The 19,828-nt window shown below is 37.7% G+C and overlaps 1 protein-coding gene across 1 annotated transcript in view; it reads left to right on the forward strand.

Moving 5' to 3' along the window:
• Positions 1-18,163, forward strand: part of LOC126458842 (E3 ubiquitin-protein ligase RMND5A) — an 84,654-nt gene extending 66,491 nt beyond the window's left edge. Inside the window, exons 8-9 of the mRNA XM_050095820.1 lie at positions 6,179-6,333; positions 17,163-18,163. Coding sequence (XP_049951777.1) covers positions 6,179-6,333; positions 17,163-17,226 — 219 coding nt within the window. The 3' untranslated portion in view covers positions 17,227-18,163. The remainder of the gene's footprint in view (positions 1-6,178; positions 6,334-17,162) is intronic.
• The last annotated feature ends 1,665 nt before the right edge of the window (positions 18,164-19,828 follow it).

The raw sequence follows: 19,828 nt of genomic DNA on the forward strand, positions 1-19,828 counted from the left end.
CACAATATATCCTTCAACATTTGTTAGTCACTGTCCTTCACCCACCTGTCCCCTTTCCTATTCCCACACTAGCGTTACACAGCCTTCTATTCCACCAATGCACCCACAGTTTCAATACTTCTCTCTTTTGCCTCTCCCCCCCCCCCCCCCCCCCCCCATTTCCCACCATCTAATCTCCTGATTGTACCTAGCTGCCCTACCCTCTCTCCAGCACCCCCATGATGTTCTCACGAGAAGCACTTTACTGTCCCCCACCCCTCACCTGTTGTCCCTCCACCTTCCTGCCCCAGCCTCCTCCTTACCCCCCACCACCTGGTTACTTCTCCCATCATGTACTGCTGCTTGCAGTATGGCCACAGCAGCCAGAGACAGCAGTCGCGCGCGCGCGTGTGTGTGTGTGTGTGTGTGTGTGTGTGTGTGTGTGTGTGTGTGTGTGTGTGCGTGTGCGTGTGTGCGTGTGTTTAATTCAGAAGAAGGCCTCATGGGTGAAAGCTTACTTGTTTAGAAGTCTTTTTGTTGTGCCTGTCTGTGACTCAACATCTCCACCATATGGTGAGTACCAATTTATCCTTTTCATAGTATTGTCAACATCTCTTATTTTATAGACAGGTTGAAATAAAGGTTATATGGAATCGATGAAATAATTTTCGTGTAACAAGTGATGTGAGATTCAGTATTAACTGGGTCATTGCATGCCAAGTGGTCCAAAGGTTCCTGTATGACCATCACAGATTTTGATAAAATTGTGTATTAACAATGGCACATGTTCCCAGCGAACATTGGTAAAGTTTCATAATCATTAATTCAATACTACTGGAGATACTGTATAGTCATTTGTGGTAATATTTACTTGAGAGAAGCAAAACTAGATAATCAGAAAACTAGGTCAGTGTGTGCAACTTTTTGCACTTCCTTAAGTGAAATAATAAAAGATGATTTCTTGGAGGATTTGTTTAAGGATAATTTGAAGCAAAGTCGGCCACAAAAATAGGCAGTTGGAAAAAAAATGGAGTTTTGTCATTTTTTATATCTCTGGAAGTAACTGTATGATAAACCTGAAATATTTTGCATAATAACTTATCAATACAAGGTCTGCGAATATAAAATTTCATTTTCCTACTACTGATAAATTGAGGGCAAAGTTGGCAATTTTTTAAAAAAATGGCTGTTTTTTGCCCACTTTCACAAAAAGTCACTCTGAAAACTAACCATTTTCATTAGAAAGAACCTTTAAACCACCTAAAAACTATATTTGGTTTTGAAAAGTGAGCACAAAAAGCCCTGAAAAACAATGAAAAGGTGGAGATGCATTGAAAATGGTCCCATATTCTGCTGGTACTCAAATCTGACATCTTTTATTGTGTTGTACAATTGTTGGGTTCTGTCTGGAGAAGCCAACAGCAAAAGTCTTCATCACTAGGAAGTGAGATAAAGTTCAAATAACTCGAAAAACTTGAAAAAAAGGGTGTCTTTTGTCATGTCTCTTTGTCAAATATTTTAGTCTCTTTTTCTGCTATAAATACAGAATCAAACTGGTTATAAACTTCGCAATTTAACTGTGTGTTACCAAGGCAGCAGGGATCATGGTATGATAGTAAAATTGTTGCATAACAGTTGCAGCACACGTCGTATAAATAGCCTGCTGGTTTTACATCACTGTCGCATTGTGAAAATTTTTGTAAAGTGCACAGCAGTCTTCCTGACATTTTTTGGAATGTATTCATATTGTAGAGAATTATTAGTATGTCTTTTTATTGTGTAATCCTACTAATGTGCTAGTAGCTCTGGTTTAAGGTATAGCACACTTTTGTGTTAGCATAGTTTGTCGTTAATGTGGAACCTTAGTGTACACATGAAAAATTGAATACATGTGCTGGTATGATTTATGGTGCTGTACTGCTGTATCCTTTTGAAGTGAGAAAACAAGCATCCCCATCACCAAAGGGATCACACCTGTGATAGTTGTGCCACAGGATCCCAAACCCAATAAGGGTTTCTTTACACAGGATCGCAAGCTGCTGATATGATATGTTTCTGCAAGTGTCAGAGGCCAAAGCTAGAAGGGATTTCCTTTAGGATCCTAACCTTATGTTTATGTCAAGCTGCTTGAATTTTCTGTAGGTTCTGTTAATTCACTGTAGAATGTCATGAGGAAAACTATACTGCCAGCCAGATGATATCACTGATGGGTTTGGGAAGAAATTTTGATAAGACAGAACCCAAAAACATTACAATTTTTAGATCTGATTATCTCAAATTATCAGAGCCACAAAAGAAAACTATTCTTTTTATTGGATTCCATATCTTATTTCATGTTTTATAAAAAGAATTTTATATAGCTGAATGCTGTAGAGATGTCTTTTTTTTAAAAAAAGAGACAATGGTAGTTACTTGGAGTTTTTCTGACTCAAGCTCATTTCCTTGCTATCAGGACTTTTGATATCATCTTCCACAGAGAGTATTAAACAGTTATTGTAGAACATAGTAAAAGGTGTCATATGTAATAAGGGCCAGCTGAATATCGGTCCATTTTCAGTACACGTCCACCTTTTCGTTATTTTTTTAGAAATCCATATGCTCACATTGCAAAATCAAATATAGTTTTTAGGTGGTTTAGAACATGGTCTTTCTAATGAAAACTGTTTAAAAGAGTTCTTTGTAAATGTGGGCCAAAAATAGTCATTGTTGGCATATTTAGAAATATTGTTAACTTTGCCCTCAATCTGTAAACTGTTGGAAAACAATAGGAGAATAAAATTTTATTTTATATTACTTTATATTGCTAAGTTATTACATGCAAAGTTTTAGGTTTATCCCACAGTTACTTTCGACGATATATAAAGCTAAACTTCACATTTTTTCAGGTGTCAGATTTTTTTTTGCTGACTTTGCTTCAAATTATATTTATGAGAATTACCCAGGAAACCCTTTCTTACTATTTTGCTTAAGAGACTACTGAAGTTGGTACAAGATAACCTAGTTTTGTTTCTTTCTGGAAAATATTACCGGAGATATTGTCTCAAAGTTGTTGAAAACTCATGGGCACACATTGGATAGCTGCACTGTGGGCTGAAACAAAGGACTGTATTTCTGGAAGTATTAAACTGGTCAAAGTAAAACTTTACCAATTCAGTGGGAACCCATAGGAAAGTTCACAGAAAATTACAGCAAAATCCACGACGATCACGCAGGGATTTGTTCCGAAATAGACCACTTGGCATGGAATGGCCAAGCATGGTATAATACATATTCGTGTGTAAAATATGTTTTTATAGGTTGTTCCTCCTCTTCCTCCTCGTCCTCCTCCTCCTCTTCCTCCTGCTGCAGCTGCTGCCGCTGTGGCAGTGGTGTTGTTGTTGTTGGTGGTGGTGGTGGTATAATGGCAACATATTTGTGGTTCCCAAATGTGTGGTTGAATCTGTTTGTGTCATGGATACTTGAGAATGACTCTGATAGTTTTTGCTTAAAAATAACTATTGTTGTTGTTGTTGTGGTCTTCAGTCCTGAGACTGGTTTGATGCACCTCTCCATGCTACTTTATCCTGTGCAAGCTTCATCATCTCCCAGTACCTACTGCAACCTACATCCTTCTGAGTCTGTTTAGTATATTCATCTCTTGGTCTCCCTCTACAATTTTTACCCTCCACACTGCCCTCCAATGCTAAACTGGTGATCCCTTGATGCCTCAGAATATGCCCCACCAACCGAACCCTTCTCCTAGTCAAGTGGTGCCAGAAATTTATCTTCTCTCCAATTCTTTTTAACACCTCCTCATTAGTTATGTGATAGCGGAATAAAATATGTAGAGGATGTTACAATAAACTGACATTGAATGTGGATAGCATAAATGGCTAATATAAGTAATTAACAAAGTGACCACGCAATTTGTCACCACTTGCCAAACTCGTTGGATTTGTGCCACTATTTGAACAGTTTTATTCACAATTCTAACAGTGGAAAGTCCAGGGTAGAATAACTATAATATGAAAAGGATAGATTGCTAGTTGTCACAAAGGTGAGGCACTGAGTTGGAGACAGGCACAATGAAAAAGAATGCTGAATAGTTAAACTTTCAGGCAAAGTCCTCCTCCTGAAGTAGAAAATGCACATTGTGTGTGTGTGTGTGTGTGTGTGTGTGTGTGTGTGGACTTTGTCTTAAAGCTAAAAATATTGAGCATGTGCCTCCTCTGTGGTGTGCAGCAATCTATCCTTTCCGTATTGTCATTCACAATTCCCCACTTTGAAACACAAAGAGAGTGTGTAGTTTAAGGCATTTACAATGAGGGGGGAGGGATTTTTTGATAATCTGGTAGAAGAAGAAATGATTCAAATGGAAGACATTGGGGATCTAGTATTAGAGCCAGAGTTCAATACAGCTTTGGAAGACTCGCAGTCAAATTAAGTGGCAGACATAGATAACATTCATTTGGAATATCTAAAATCATTGGGGAACTGACAATCAAATGACTATTCAAGTTGGTTTGTATAATCTGTCAGTGGAGACATTCCATTGGACTTTTGGAAAAATATGATCCATACTATCCCAAAAATAGGAAGGGCAGATAAATGTGATAACTATTGTTTAGTCGGTTTAACAGCTTATGCACTGAAGAAAATCAGGCATGACAGACAAAGTGAGGAGGATATAAGAAGCAGACTTATCATAGGCAAAGAAGACATTCCTGGCAAAAAGAAGTTACTAGTGTTAAACACATGACTAAATAAGAGAGAGACATTTTTGAGAATGTTTGTTTGGAACACAGCATTGCCTGGAAGGGAACTTTGAGAAAGTTGGAAAAGTAGATAATTGAAGTGTTGAGATATGGTTTTATCGAAGGATTTTGAAAATTAGTTGAACAGATAAGATAAATGAAGTAGTTCTCCATAAAATCAGCAAGGAGAGGAACGTGGTGGAAAAAATTAACAGGATAAAGGGTTCAGATGATAGAACATGTGTCAAGACATAAAGCAATAACTTCCAAGGGACTTGAGGAACCTGTAGAAGGTGAAACTGTAGGGGAAGACAGGTATTGGAATATATCCAACAAATAATTGTGGGCATTGGGTGCAAGTGCTACTCTGACATAAAGAGGTTGGCACAGGAGAGGAAGTTGTGGTGGGCTGATCCAAGTAGTCAGAATGATGTATTTCCTTTAAACACACACACACACACACACACACACACACACACACACACACACACACACACACACACACACACAGAGAGAGAGAGAGAGAGAGAGAGAGAGAGAGAGAAAGAGAGAGAGAGAGAGAGAGAGAGAGAGAGAGAATGTGTGTTTCTGCCAAGTAGTAATTATTTTCTGAAAGAATAGATTGCACTGTGGAGTAATTACCAGTGTAAAGGTGCTTGCAGAATGTTAATAGGTTAATGCAGTTTGCTGTTCTGTTTTAGATGTAAGGATGTTACATATGTAAAAGCATTCTGTAATACTACTCACTAAGGGATTAGTAAATAAAAATAGAGTAGCTCTGCGTACTTACAATATCAGTTCTACACATTACTGAATGACATAATGTTCAAATATGTGTAATACATTCTTTTGGAATAATTTCTCGTAAAAACATATTTTGATCTCTCTACAAATCAGCCATGTACTGTAACATCTGCACTTCTAGAATTTTGGCTAAAAATCAATTGAATATGTTTTCGAACAAAGAATCCCCAAGTTCTTAAAAGTGTGGGTGGTTCCTGTCAGCTTCAGTTGACAGCAAAACTCTCACAATGCAATCATGCAAAATTCCATATTGGGCTAGTTTTTACAATGGCTTTGTCCAAGTTTTGTACATTGTATTTAGTGTATACAGTGGAGTGTATATGACAAGTGTATGTTAAACATAACATAATTGGTGTATTGTTATATGTGAGTTTTTTAATGAGATGAACAAAACTGGAGAAACTTGATGTCATCAGATGGGGCTTAGTTCCTTGGCGAAAAGTCCACCATCGAATGAATTTCTTCTACTTGAAGTGTGATATATTTCAAACCAGTGTTGTTTGTTAGAGGAGATTGTTTAATTTTGCATACAATATTTAAAAAAGGATACCTGAAATTCCCCAAAACATTTGAGTAATATGCAGTACCAATTTAAAATTTTAGTAAATATGTTTGAGAAACAAAAGTAATATTTATTACTTTTTAATTATTTTTTCCAACAGATAGAGATAGACTTGGGGCAAGAGAGTCGATACCATTCTGTGTTTGCGTGCCCTATCTTAAGGCAACAGAGTACAGAATCAAATCCACCAATGAGACTGATATGTGGACATGTTATTTCTCGTGATGCCCTCAACAAGCTCAGCAATGGAAACAAGTGAGTATTGAGTTTTAGCTGTTCAGCTGAGGAAAAGAAATGGACATCTAATTTGAAAATGAGGACAATATCTGCATATTACAGAAACTTTACAATCCATGTATCTATTTCTTGCTAAAGTAACATTGCATGTATATTAAGAGAGGCAATTGATATTGTAAATTTCTTCTGTTTGGCTTACCCATTGCTTACTTTTGTGACTTCCCATTTCTATAATACTTCAGAAAATGCATTTAGCTTGGTGGACTTCACATTTCTTTGAGGTTACTTGCACTTTCTTGGACTCTTGCTTTTATTTTTTCCATACTTCACAGTTTACTCTTGCTTTATACCCTCTGTGCTTCACATCACTGACATAATTTCCCCTTCAGGCCCTGGTTTCTTATCCATTGCAATAATCGCTGAAGTGATGGAACTGCAGCTTTACATGTAGACACAAAAGAGGATAATTAATTTGTATTTTTACTTCTGTTGTCTTTTACAAATTTTCCTTTCCAGCGTTACTATTACTATAAGTTAATAGCATTCTCATTTGAGAAGGCTATTCATTACTACACCTTAAACTTCCCAGTTATTCCCTGTGGAATACATAGAGTTGGGAAGTATTCTATAGAGGTCTCATTTTAATCATTCTGATATTTGCGGTACTAAGTTCTTTGTGGTACAGTTATAAATTGTCCAGCATCATGTCTCTGCCATATTGCAGTATCAATTGGCTTACTCTGCTGTATATAAGCCACTCTTATGTCTGCTTGGTACTGAAATCAAAATAAGTGTTAACTACATGATGATCTATATTATTTTTTTAAAAAATCTCAGTGCTGACATTTCTGTCAAGATGTAAGACAAACCTTGGAAAAATAGACTTCCATTGGACATAAGAAATTTGTTGCAATGTATCATCATTTGATGGAAACAATGTCTTAGGTCATTAAAGTTGTTATTCATAGCACCTCCAATGAGTTTTGTTCTGCTTCTTCTGCATTCTGAAAACACTGACCTTTTAGGTCCATTCTAAGAAATACATCCAGTGCGTAGGGTGGATGTGAAACTGTTATCATTTCATTTTTGAGTGAAAAATTACATGACACTGTGACGATGAGTATTGTCTGGATGATGAAGCAGAAAGCTACATGCTCTCTCGCTGCCAAAGCAACAAACAGTTTTCTTAACAGAAAACAGAACATGATCTTCTCTCACAGCCACAATGACAACAAGTTGAATATGTGAAACAGTGTCTAGCTTCCTGATCCAATTTATGCCACCTCATAGATTAAAGTTAGTTAGGTGATTGAAAACCACCACTTGAGATGGCTTTAAAAATGTCGAGAAACTATATGTACCCGATTATAAGATGAACAATGTATGAAAAGACAGATTGCTACTTACTGTAAAGAAGACATATCAAGTTGCAGACAGGTACAATTAAGACACTCTCATACATTTTTCGGGCATAGCCTTTGTTTACTCAGTAAACACACACACACACACACACACACACACACACACACACACACACACACACACACACACAAGCCTGCGCCTGCAACCACGACTGCAAACTCCAGCATCTCGGAACAGAATGCAGCATCACTTGGGATGCAAGCAGCAATCTGGAGGGGATGGAAAAGGAGAAGGGGAAGGTACAGTAGTGCACAGATGGGGAGAGAGACAAATGCTGTGTGGTGGAGTGTGCAGGGACTAGACTGCCAATAGGCACAGTGTGAGGATGTTGTGGGGCAGAGAGATGGGGGGAAAAAAGGAGCAGAGTGGGGAAAGATGGGTGTATGTGTTGGCAGAGGGATGCAAATAAACGGGGTGAGAGAGAGAATGGAGAGAAGGTGATAGGACGGAGAGGGTGGAAAGGTGGAGGATGTGGGGACAGTATGTTACCATAGGTTGAGGCCGGGGTAATTAAGGGAGAGGAGAATATGTTTCAAGGATAACTCCTGTCTGCGCAGTTCAGAAAAGTTGGTGGTGGAGGGAAGGATCCTAGTGGCTCAAGTAGTGAAGCAGCCATTGAAATCAAGTTTGTTATGTTCAGCTGCTTTCTGTGCCGCAAGGGTGGTTTACTTTGCTCTTGGCCACAATTTGGCGATGGCTGTTCATGCTGAAGGATAGCTGGTTGATAGTCATACCAATATAAAAACTGTGCAGTGATTGCAACAGAGCTGGTAAATGACGTGGCTGCTTTCACAGGTGGCCCAGCCCCTGATGGGTTGAGATAAACCTTTGACAGGACTGGAATAGGAAGTGCTGGGTGGTTGGATTGGGCAGGTTTTGCACCTGGGTCTTTCCATAGGGATAGGATCCTTGTGGCAAGAGGCTGGGATTGGGAGAGGCATAGGGATGGACTAGGATGTTGTGGAATTTGGGTGGTTGATGGAACACCACTTGTAGGAGGATTGGAAAGTATCTTGGATAGGATGTCGCTCACATCAGGGCACAATGATAGGTAATTGAAGCCCTTGCGAAAGAAGTAGTTAAGTTGTTCCAGTCTGGGATGGTACTGGGTGATAAAGGAAACACTCCTTTGTGGCAGGTACTTGTAGGTTCTCCACTCCCATAACTTATCCCAGCCTCAACCTACGGTAACATACTATCCTCACATCCTCCATCCAACAGTTTCCACCCCCTCTGTCCTATCATTTCCAACACATTCTCATCTCCCACCCTGTTTATTTGCAACCCTCCGCCAACCCATCTGCCCCCCCCCCCCCCTCTCTCTCTCTCTCTCTCTCTCTCTCTCTCTCTCTCTCTCTCTCTCTATATATATATATATATATATATATATATATATATATATATATATATATATATATATATATATATATATATACACCCCCCCCCCATGCCCCACAACCTCCTGACACTGCGCCTGTTGGCAATCTAGTCCCTGCACTCTCCACTACACAGCATTCGTCTCTCTCTCTCTCTCTCTCTCTCTCCCTCTCTCTCTCCCTCTCCCTCTCTCTCCCTCTCCCCCCACCCCCATGGTGTTGCATTCTGGCCGGAGATGCTGGAGTTGGCAGTCATGGTTTGTGTGTGTGTTGATATTCCTACCTGGAGTTCCCATTGTTCGGTTATAAAATGAGGTTTTTCCTACATAAGTCATTCAAAAAATACAGGGTCGTCTTACATTCGCAGATTAAAGCGCTGTTTCTAAGGTCAACATTTGTATGTTGTGTAATAGAATAATATAGGGAACATCTTGCATTTTTAGTTAAAGCCGTGACTGTTACGGTTACGTGAAGATTTATTTTGGAGACTTCAGATAGGTTGTATAGCATCACAAAAGTGCTGACACTAGTGTCTGTACTTCTGCTTCTGATGTACTCACAGGCAATGTCCATTTTGGCTGCGATATGTTTCAGTAGACTGTTATTTGATACATTTAATTCCTTCTTTCACAAGGATTTCATTTTATTTATTTATTTGTATATTTATTTAACTTCATGTGGGACATGCAGGAGAAAGAAAACTGGCGTTCTACGGATCGGAGCGTGGATGTCAGATCCCTTAATCGGGCAGGTAGGTTAGAAAATTTAAAAAGGGAAATGGATAGGTTGAAGTTAGATATAGTGGGAATTAGTGAAGTTCGGTGGCAGGAGGAACAAGACTTCTGGTCAGGTGACTACAGGGTTATAAACACAAAATCAAATAGGGGTAATGCAGGAGTAGGTTTAATAATGAATAGGAAAATAGGAATGCGGGTAAGCTACTACAAACAGCATAGTGAACGCATTATTGTGGCCAAGATAGATACGAAGCCCACACCTACTACAGTAGTACAAGTTTATATGCCAACTAGCTCTGCAGATGACGAAGAAATTGAAGAAATTTATGATGAAATAAAAGAAATTATTCAGATTGTGAAGGGAGACGAAAATTTAATAGTCATGGGTGACTGGAATTCGAGTGTAGGAAATGGGAGAGAAGGAAACATAGTAGGTGAATATGGATTGGGGGACAGAAATGAAAGAGGAAGCCGCCTGGTAGAATTTTGCACAGAGCACAACATAATCATAACTAACACTTGGTTTAAGAATCATGAAAGAAGGTTGTATACATGGAAGAACCCTGGAGATACTAAAAGGTATCAGATAGATTATATAATGGTAAGACAGAGATTTAGGAACCAGGTTTTAAATTGTAAGACATTTCCAGGGGCAGATGTGGACTCTGACCGCAATCTATTGGTTATGACCTGTAGATTAAAACTGAAGAAACTGCAAAAAGGTGGGAATTTAAGGAGATGGGACCTGGATAAACTAAAAGAACCAGAGGTTGTACAGAGATTCAGGGAGAGCATAAGGGAGCAATTGACAGGAATGGGGGAAATAAATACAGTAGAAGAAGAATGGGTAGCTTTGAGGGATGAAGTAGTGAAGGCAGCAGAGGATCAAGTAGGTAAAAAGACGAGGGCTAGTAGAAATCCTTGGGTAACAGAAGAAATATTGAATTTAATTGATGAAAGGAGAAAATATAAAAATGCAGTAAGTGAAACAGGCAAAAAGGAATACAAACGTCTCAAAAATGAGATCGACAGGAAGTGCAAAATGGCTAAGCAGGGATGGTTAGAGGACAAATGTAAGGATGTAGAGGCCTATCTCACTAGGGGTAAGATAGATACCGCCTACAGGAAAATTAAAGAGACCTTTGGAGATAAGAGAACGACTTGTATGAATATCAAGAGCTCAGATGGAAACCCAGTTCTAAGCAAAGAAGGGAAAGCAGAAAGGTGGAAGGAGTATATAGAGGGTCTATACAAGGGCGATGTACTTGAGGACAATATTATGGAAATGGAAGAGGATGTAGATGAAGATGAAATGGGAGATATGATACTGCGTGAAGAGTTTGACAGAGCACTGAAAGACCTGAGTCGAAACAAAGCCCCCGGAGTAGACAATATTCCATTGGAACTACTGACGGCCGTGGGAGAGCCAGTCCTGACAAAACTCTACCATCTGGTGAGGAAGATGTATGAGACAGGCGAAATACCCACAGACTTCAAGAAGAATATAATAATTCCAATCCCAAAGAAAGCAGGTGTTGACAGATGTGAAAATTACCGAACTATCAGCTTAATAAGCCACAGCTGCAAAATACTAACACGAATTCTTTACAGACGAATGGAAAAACTAGTAGAAGCCAACCTCGGGGAAGATCAGTTTGGATACCGTAGCAACACTGGAACACGTGAGGCAATACTGACCTTACGACTTATCTTAGAAGAAAGATTAAGGAAAGGCAAACCTACGTTTCTAGCATTTGTAGACTTAGAGAAAGCTTTTGACAATGTTGACTGGAATACTCTCTTTCAAATTCTAAAGGTGGCAGGGGTAAAATACACGGAGCGAAAGGCTATTTACAATTTGTACAGAAACCAGATGGCAGTTATAAGAGTCGAGGGGCATGAAAGGGAAGCAGTGGTTGGGAAGGGAGTAAGACAGGGTTGTAGCCTCTCCCCGATGTTGTTCAATCTGTATATTGAGCAAGCAGTAAAGGAAACAAAAGAAAAATTCGGAGTAGGTATTAAAATTCATGGAGAAGAAATAAAAACTTTGAGGTTCGCCGATGACATCGTAATTCTGTCAGAGACAGCAAAGGACTTGGAAGAGCAGTTGAATGGAATGGACAGTGTCTTGAAAGGAGGATATAAGATGAACATCAACAAAAGCAAAACAAGGATAATGGAATGTAGTCTAATTAAGTCGGATGATGCTGAGGGAATTAGATTAGGAAATGAGGCACTTAAAGTAGTAAAGGAGTTTTGCTATTTGGGGAGCAAAATAACTGATGATGGTCGAAGTAGAGAGGATATAAAATGTAGGCTGGCAATGGCAAGGAAAGCGTTTCTGAAGAAGAGAAATTTGTTAACATCCAGTATTGATTTAAGTGTCAGGAAGTCATTTCTGAAAGTATTTGTATGGAAGTGAAACATGGACGATAAATAGTTTGGACAAGAAGAGAATAGGAGCTTTCGAAATGTGGTGCTACAGAAGAATGCTGAAGATTAGATGGGTAGATCACATAACTAATGAGGAAGTATTGAATAGGATTGGGGAGAAGAGAAGTTTGTGGCACAACTTGACCAGAAGAAGGGATCGGTTGGTAGGACATGTTCTGAGGCATCAAGGGATCACCAATTTAGTATTGGAGGGCAGCGTGGAGGGTAAAAATCGTAGAGGGAGACCAAGAGGTGAATACACTAAGCAGATTCAGAAGGATGTAGGTTGCAGTAGGTACTGGGAGATGGAAAAGCTTGCACAGGATAGAGTAGCATGGAGAGCTGCATCAAACCAGTCTCAGGACTGAAGACCACAACAACAACAACAATGGGACATGCAAGCACCACAGCCAACTGTTATTCATCCACTGCGTAACGTGGATTGACCACTGCTACACCTGCCACATAGCACAAAGATGTTGAGAGGACGAGCTCCATGGCACTGCATCTTTGCCTGCATAGATGCTGTTATTTTTTTAAACAATGTATCGTTGTTAACTATTTTTTCTGGGTTTCATCAGAGAAAGTTGCCACAGAAGTAATAATACCTTTTAATTAGCTCCATTGAGCATAATGTAACATTGATTTTAGCAAAAAATATTATAGATTAACAAAAGAACAAACTTGCCTTACTTGTAGCAGTGATAAAAAAAGAGCTCACTTTTCATTTGTAGTCAGAGCTGGATTGATGTAGAAATTGGACAAATACGCAACATTATTATATACATCTGCTGGAGATGGCAAAAGTCTAGTTAGAGGGCAGTGGCATCGTAACATGTTTCGTGTAGCAGTGTGGTCAATGCTCACCATGGGATATGATAGGAATGAAAGTGGGGGTGGCAGCTGCTGGTTCTAAACAGCCAGTGAATGAGCAGCGGGTAAATGATACATTTGGAAGCAAGAGATGAAAGAAATTATTGGCACATTCTTACATCAATACAGATGTGAAATCTGCTGCGTATTCAGAAAGAACAACTTTGTTTTCAGGTCCCACCATAACCGCACCCTTGGACATTCGGAAGAAACAGAAAACTATGACAGCAAAGATTATAACTTTCATTGCTACTCTTCACTCACAACAATTTCAGCTGTGTCGTGGGGTCCCACACTAACCATCACATTGGAAATGATGACAAGTTTGTGACAGCCAAGATTACATGTTTCATTGCTGCTCTTTTCTCGCTTCTCTTCAGTTAGGTGAAAGTATCGTCCCAGGTATTGATACCATTGACGATGATAATGATTAAAAATAGTAGTATGACAGACAACAGGCTTAGATGGTAAGCAAAAAAGGAAGTAAAGATAAAAATTAATGCAAACCATTTCTTTTTGTTCATCTTATTTTCCCTTGTTTGCCAGAATGTAGACAGTTAATAAATGGCATAAGTTTAGAATAGATATCATGTTAACTTCCCTATGCAGATACAGTTGACACTTTATAATTTCAAATAGTTCAATTAACTCAGAGGGACAGAGTGAAAAAAATCAAACTAATGAGAGTTTTATTGAAAGTAAATTGTAGCACCTACAGTTTACATATGAACATAAAATAATATAAACATAAATATTTTAGTAGTCACTAGTATTATCCAATGATTTTTTGATGGTGAAGAGAGCTGAGAAGAAATAATCACTCTCTATTCTTAGGGTATGGGAGAGCGGGCTATGGAATATGACTACCCTCTCTCAATCTGACGAGTTCTTGTTGTTCTTTGTTACTTCCTGGTACTCGTCTTCAAAGGCCTATAGTTGAACATCAGTTATAACATCAAGGACACCCAACATGAATGAAATCCTCAAAAGTTAATGCACCACAGCTAGGCAGAAGTTCCCACCCTCAGTCTGGTGGGATTGAATTTGTTAATTCTCATGACTATGATGGCTGTTCCACATTTTCTCTTTGCATTACAAACCCTACAGTTTATGAAGCAGGTCTAAAGTGGTAGAGCTGATGTTTTTTCCAGGACTTATCAATCATAGTTATAGCAGTAAAAACTGTCACATTCACGTTATTACCGTTTTCATTGCTATCCAGCACAAGTAAAACAAGTTCTCTGCAATAGAGAGTTTAAATCTTTTTTTGGTAAGGTCTTATGGGACCAAACTGCTGAGATCATCGGTCCCTTTAAAATTTTGTATTATGCCTTGGTCCAATGGTAGCAACCTTGACATTACGTTGTATGGGGAAAAAAATCAATATTACATTACCTAATGGTGGTGGGTAGTTATATACAGTGCAGTTGTTCAACAACAGTAAAATTTTGCGTTTTGCCTTTTTCATATTATTATTAACTAAGTCAGATGTTCATTAAACAATTCTGTCATCATTTAGGATTTTTTTTTGTTTGAGCTATAATTTGTGAGAAGTGATTTTATTCCCTTGGAAAAGTGTGGTTTTGTGGATTTCCCTACTATGATTGGTTTGAACTTCTGAGGTCTATCATGTTACAGGCTAGAAGGACAATTATTCTGTCCTTGTTCAATTTTTGTCCTTGACACTTTTTGTCTTTGAATGCTAGGGTGCGATTAAGATTAGATTTGTAAAAAAGCAGCACAGATTGTGTGTGTTGAATATGTTGCATGTGTCTTAGCCATTCAGAAGTTGCTTAGTTCATGAATCCATTCAGTGCAAAGGGAATTGTTGATGTTGAACTCTCTCCACAGAATTTTAAAAAACATTTTTAAAAATTTTAGAACCACCCATCACTTGCTGCAAATCCTTCAATCCCAAGAGACTGAGCAAAGTACTTTGGGTTTTTTCTTCAACACAAAACCATCCATGGGAACATTTTGTTCTCTAAACTGATTTATCCATATGAATAAGCACTCCTCAAGCTGGAGAAATTGCCCTGATGTGACATGTTTCTTCCTGTGACCAAGACACATCTGGTGATACAATCTTAATGTAGATGGTAGTGTAGTGAACCGCATCTATGCCATTTAATAGTTTCAAGAAACATGGGTTGACCACAACACAGTCTGAAAGCAGACTGCAGATTGAATGGGGATGAGAATGGCAATGGTAATGGGAACGTTGGAGAAACAATCGATAGGGAGTCTGTGCCTGTACTGGGAATCACAAAAATAGCGAACTTCAAATTATAGAAAATGTTGGAGCTCTAACTGCAAATTATAAAGTGTTGGTGAGATGCCTTTACCCCTACAACTTGAAATTACTGAGCAGACCAAAACGCATTGATTTTTTTCAATTTATCAACCACTCTTCAGGGGACCAGGAAAACATTTCAAATTTTGAGTGTTTCACATTATCAGTTGTCAAATTATCCAAAGTCAACTTTACTTGGTATCAGTGAAATGATTTGTAATTTTGATTAGCCTGAATATGTTAGAAATAAAATTTCCTGAAAGAGTCTTTTTATATTCACGATTGTCCTATACTTGGCTAAATTTGATAGGTTTATGTACTCTGAGTGTGACTTGGTGACTAAGTTCGTAAAAGTCTAACTACAAATCCAATGTTTAGTCCTCAGTCTGAAAATTTTTTATCATTTGGTGCTTCTTTTGCCTTTGGCTGTTTTATGTGAATGAGAAAATTAACTATTTGCGGTGTGTTCAGAGTCCACATTAAACTGTAAGCCAAGTTAAGTGTCAAGGGAAGGCAAGAATGTACCACCTGTGATAGGACCATGCCTAGTAAAGTATTGTGATATTCAAACCAACCTTTGAATGGGAACAAATTTTTGTACCTTACCGAATCAGAATAGTCTGTCCAAATTGTTATCTTCCTCTTGCCGTCCAAATATCTGCATTCATGGCTGTTAATCTTTATGATGAGATTTCAGGGTTGAGCAGATTGATTATCTTGCAAATGCTGTTAGAAAGTAAGTATGTAATAGAGAAGTTTGTTAAGTCTCTATAAATTTGAATTTGTCAAGATTTCAACTGGTATATTACTTGGCCATAATGTATTGCTCTTGTTCTGACAAGATCATGAATACATCCATTTGAAATTCCAGAAACACACACAGCCAGTAGTTGTTCTGAACTTGTCATGTAAACAATAATTGTACAGTAGTTCAGAAAGATCCTAAAATGGTGAATGGAGTGCTTCTGAATATGCAGAAGTGGTTGAGATTCCACAGACAGGTGGTTAAGAGTTCGTAAAGGGGGTCCATCCATGCTCTGAGAACAGCAGAGCTTTAGCACATAAATTGATAGACTGATTTCACGGTGACAGTATTACGTAATGAGAAAAAGTCTTATCTGGTATTCAATAGAAGATAATTTTAAATTATTGAGGTTTTTAAAAAGTAGTGAGAGGAGGAGGGGGGCTATACCCACAGTGGAAAGATACTCGAAACAGAAGTGATTGGAATCAACACTCTTAGGTTTGTGAGTCAGAGAAAAAACGCTATGAAAATCATAAGGTAAGGGGAACTAGGTAAATTGCTAAAGTAAAGTGATTGCAATAATATTCAGGACAGTCTACGTAATGTTTATCTTTCATGACTTCTCCTGTTTAAAATAAAGCATACATTTCTTGCCATACACTATCCTTGATAGTCAATGAGAAATTGGTTAGAATGGTTCGTACCTGCAATTGTGTTTCATGTGTGACAATCTTTCTTCTTCTGTAATTACTGTTCTAAAATTATATGGAATTACATAATGGAAGTAGTGGTGATCATGAAAATGAGGACTAGCAATTATTCTTCCTTGACAGTAAAAATCTCTCTAAGTTGTTTTGCACTCAGTACAGTAAGGATCACAGTTTTTAAAGTGACATGAATGTTGACAAATTGCATTTAGTAGTTAAATTTATTTATCTTGTTTTTTTGGTTTTTTTTTTCCTTTCTAGATTGAAGTGTCCATACTGTCCAGTGGAGCAGAATCCGTCTGATGCTCGACTTATATACTTTTAGATATTTTTGTGTGCAGTGCATTGCAGCTGCCGAGTTTTGTATCCCTTCTGAAGTGCAGTGCTGTTCAGAACAGCTTTGTATTTTATCAAGACAAAAATAAGAACAAGTAACTGATATGTTCAAATGTAGATTTTATATTTTAACGCTGCACTGATTATTGTTTCTGAAAATGTGAATGTAGTGTATGTATAATGTAAATAATAGAAATGCATATAATTTATATTTGTCCAAATATTAGTGTTGTGCAATTGTGAAACCAAGCTATCATTGGACTTGGCAGTACCTCTTACTTCCTGTGATATGGAATGTCATAGTGTGAAAGGAAATAAGCAAAAAATAAGGGAAAAATATAAAAAAAATTTGTGTGAAAAGATTGATTTACTGAACTGAATGTATGTCTATGAATAGTGTTGTGAAAACTATGAGACTGTGGATGGATACCAAGATTTTAGAGCACAAATTATGTTAGAAATGTGGTTTGTGAGAGAAAAATGGGCATAAGCCATTCATTGTATAGGTGAAATGTATATATTTTCATTATGTGACTTGCAAACTATTACTCTTGAAATGTGATTGTGACCAGACACCTGTTAAATCTGTGACATACAAAATGTTATACAGGTTTTAGTTCTAAGAATGTGTCAAACATTATTATAATTAAAGGCTTGATTCCATCCTAAATGTATCAATACAAGCAGTGGAAAAAGCAATTAAATACATTTGTCTGGAAGTAATATTCATTGCTACACTGTTTGTACTTAATGTTGTGTAGTGACAGATCTCATAAAATATTTTATTTCGGAAATCAAATTGAAAGTGTTTCTTGATGTCATTACCAGAGGTGCAGAATTATGGAGTCATTTTTCTACTTCTGCTTTTACATTTAACCATTGTTATTTTGTATGGACATAATTTTTGTATGATTAAACCATAAACTCCTGCATAAATTACAAAAAAAAAAAAACTGTATATATCATTTCTTTTTTCAGATATCCATTTTGATTTATTTTTAGGAACTTGGGTTAAAGAAGAATCTAAATTTTGCTTGGAACAAGAGAATCTTGGGAGTTGGTGCATGTTTGTCATCTTATATTCCCATAAAAAAAGTCCTCCAGGATTTTTATAATTATATCACAAGTATCTTCTAAACTGTACCCATAGGGTCATTTTTTTCTTTTGTACATAATGTAGATATCATGAATGCCTAGAACACAGATTTATGTAATAATATTGTTAGATGTCTTCCTGTTATTGCTTTTCTTTTTCCAGTGGCAACACTCACAAACTCCTTATTCTGTACCTCACTGCGCTAAATAGCCAGACTTACATGATTTTTTTTCATCATTTTAGTGTTGGGCCTGATGGTCTAGCAGCAAAGCACGTATCTAGAAACCAAAAGGATTCAGGATTGAATCCTGGTCAGACAACAGGTTTTTTTTTTTTTTTTTTTTTTTTTTTTTTTTTTTTTTTTTTTTTTTTTTTTTTTTCAGTCTGCCTGTAACCTAAGGATTCAGGATTGAATCCTGGTCAGACAACAGTTTTTTTTTTTTTTTTTTTTTTTTTTTTTTTTTTTTTTTTTTTTTCAGTCTGCCTGTAACCTAGCCTTCATCTCTCAAGATTTGCCATAAATGGCACATTGTTCAGATTCCTCTTTAAAATGTAAGTCTTCTTTTCCCAGTTGGATAACTGGGGTAGCATGCACATCACCTAAATGATGTCCAAATGAAAGGTTTGCATCAGGCCATTGAGCCACACAAAATTAGTATAGTCATTTCAGTGGTCTTTCTCTTTATCAGGTGTATTACTATAGCATGAGGATGGGTTGACACGTTAAATTTTCTGTTTTCGTTTTGAGAGTTGAAATGGGTCTCCCTCTATCTGCCATCTATGTCTTAGAAAAATCCTTGGATACATCTCCACAAGGAGAAGAAATGGAAGTAAATAACCTGGAGAACAAGTTACTGTCAGCCCTAGGAGAACAGGATGTAGCCATGAAATTATCCTAATATATATTAAATGCACTTGTCTTCTCATGAATTATTCACATTCCACATACCAATTATACTAATTGCTTCATTACTCAAAGTGTCCTAATTTCTTTACTAGAAAATTCTGTAATATATACTAAAGATTAGTTTGTGATCGCATTTTGTTGTGTTAGTGCTTCAGAGGTTTGATCTTAGGATCATGTCAAACTGCAGCCCTTCCTGCTGAAAGCTGGAGAGTGAGCTGTTTCTTTGGTTGTTGGAAGATTAATATCTCCCATATGACCGTGTTTTGTGAAGCCTTTTGATGTTCATATCATCTTACTTACTGATGAATGTTTAGTATCGGACAGTGATTTGGATTCCCCACCTAGCCCAAGTGTTGACAGAGAGAACACACACAGATTCTCGGGCTCCAGGTGACAGCTGCAGTTTGCAACCACATGAGAACCAGCAGCTGCAGCAGGCACATCAGGTGGTCACAAGTGTTTACTGCTAAGTACTGCACCCAGCTGTTGCTAGCAAGCTCTCACTAGTCATTGAAGTGTTCAGTTCCATGCCATTGCATAGTATAGTTTTCATCTTGCCTGATTTATGTTTGTGTTTGAGTTGCTCCC

Source organism: Schistocerca serialis, chromosome 1, assembly GCF_023864345.2.
Source record: "Schistocerca serialis cubense isolate TAMUIC-IGC-003099 chromosome 1, iqSchSeri2.2, whole genome shotgun sequence".
In the NCBI taxonomy this organism is placed as follows: domain Eukaryota; kingdom Metazoa; phylum Arthropoda; class Insecta; order Orthoptera; family Acrididae; genus Schistocerca; species Schistocerca serialis.